The sequence below is a fragment of the Condylura cristata genome, unplaced genomic scaffold (genome assembly GCF_000260355.1).
Source record: "Condylura cristata isolate star-nosed mole 26May11 unplaced genomic scaffold, ConCri1.0 scaffold00054, whole genome shotgun sequence".
NCBI classification, from domain to species: Eukaryota; Metazoa; Chordata; class Mammalia; order Eulipotyphla; family Talpidae; genus Condylura; species Condylura cristata.
The window spans coordinates 1,433,557-1,435,238 of NW_004567155.1; the positions used below are offsets into that span (position 1 = coordinate 1,433,557).

A 1,682-nucleotide genomic window follows, 5' to 3' on the forward strand; every position below is an offset into this window, starting at 1 on the left:
TGCGCCCCCACCCCCAGCAGGCCAAGGCCGGGGGCAGGGCACTGCCCGGCGGGGAAGGCGCCTCAGGGCCTCCCGCATGAAGAAGGGGCCGCAGGAGGGTCCGGAGCGGCCTGCCACAAGGATCGGGGAGGCCCTGGGCGCCCCAGCCAGACTGTGCCCGGCGGGCGCCAGCTTCCCCAGGGCGGCAGGCTGAGGGCGACGCACACAGGCCCGGCACCACCATCGAGCAGCAGCAAGGTGCCTGGGCCCTGCGCTCACAGCGCCTCGAGGACAGTGCCTGTGGGCAGCGCCTGTGGGCAGCGCCTCATGGCAGCACAGGACACAGCTCTCAGTGGCCTACTCTGCCCAGGACCATGCAGGGGTGTCGCTGCCCAAAGCACCAGCACGTCAAAGGACGCAGCCCCAACTCAAGGGCCCAGGAAGGGGGGGGGGGCGAGGGGGGGGGGGGGGGCAGGCAAGAGGAGAGGGAAGGCCCGGGGGGGGCAGGCCTCTGTGCGTCTCCTCTTTTTTAAAGGTGTGTCGTGTTTGTTTATGCACACGCAAGAGCTGGGGCGCAGGCCGGAGGTGCAAGGGGTGAGGGGGATCCCCAGAGACAGAGCGGGGAGCAGAGCAGGCGGGTCCACTGACACACTGCTGAGGGGGCAGCAGGGAACAGGAGGGGCTGCTGCACCCTGCGGGTCACACCCTGGCCAGATGGGCGTAGGCCGCAGCGGGGACAGCCTGAGGCTGACCGCCAGCCCCAGAGAGGCCTCTGAGTGGGCCCGCTGGCTCACAGTGCTCTCTAGGTGGCGACCCCGCCCCTTGCCATGTGTGCCCGTCCACCTGCAGCCCGCCCCAGTGCCACGGTGCCCCCTCCTGCCTGACCGCAGCGGCTCCAGCCTCTCCAGGTCCAGGTGGAAGCTCCACACCGGACAGCTGTCCGCGGAGACCAGCTCCCAGTCCGGCCTCCATGTAGTCGTCTCGGGTCTGAGGCTCTTGGCCGGCGTCTCGAGGGCGGGCGCCGGTCCGTATTGACCCCTCCAGCTCTCGGTCACCGGTGCTCCGGCCGCCCCGCCCCCTTCACCCGTGCCCTGGGCCCGCAGACCCCGCCGGCGCCAGAGGCACTGCTGGCCTCCGGTGCCCGGCTGGGCGCAGCGCCCGCATGCCCGGAGCCTGCTCTCAGGGCCGGTGGCGGCCGTGTGGGTCCCGGTGGTCTCACAGATGGCTGCCCGAGAGGGCTGACCGCGGCAGTGTCCAGCACTGGGGATGGGGGCCGAGGCGGCCCCGCCCCTGCCCCCCCGCCCCAGCCCCCGTCTCACGTGCGCTCGGGCGTCTCACGGCGGGACAAGGCTCAGGCCTCCTCGCCGTGGCCGCTGAGGGTCCCGCTGTGCCCACGGCGTGCCCACCACGTCTGCCCGGCCCGGCCAGCTCCCCCCATCTCCACCTGGCGCCCCAAACGCTGGACACACGAGCCGGCCCCCGCGGTCTGCCGCGCCCCGGCCACGCCTGTCCCGTCTCCCCCACGCGGGCCCCGCGGGTCAGCAGACGAGGCTCCTGCCAAGCAAGGCCGAGTGGCGCCGGCCCTGGCTGCCCGCGTTCACACGCTGACGGCGCCCAGAGCGCCCGGAGCGAGCCGCAGGCCCTCATGCCCAGCGCGTGGCCGCGGGCTTGGGAAGCTCCGCGGCGAGGAGGCCTGAGCCTTG

At 73.3% G+C, this 1,682-nt stretch overlaps 1 protein-coding gene across 1 annotated transcript in view; it reads right to left on the reverse strand.

Annotated features, from left to right (window-relative positions):
• The window catches only part of AP2A2 (adaptor-related protein complex 2, alpha 2 subunit), a 13,491-nt gene that overhangs the window by 8,428 nt on the left and 3,381 nt on the right, over positions 1–1,682 (reverse strand). The window contains exon 2 of the mRNA XM_012734338.1: positions 865–1,239. Coding sequence (XP_012589792.1) covers positions 865–1,239 — 375 coding nt within the window. The remainder of the gene's footprint in view (positions 1–864; positions 1,240–1,682) is intronic.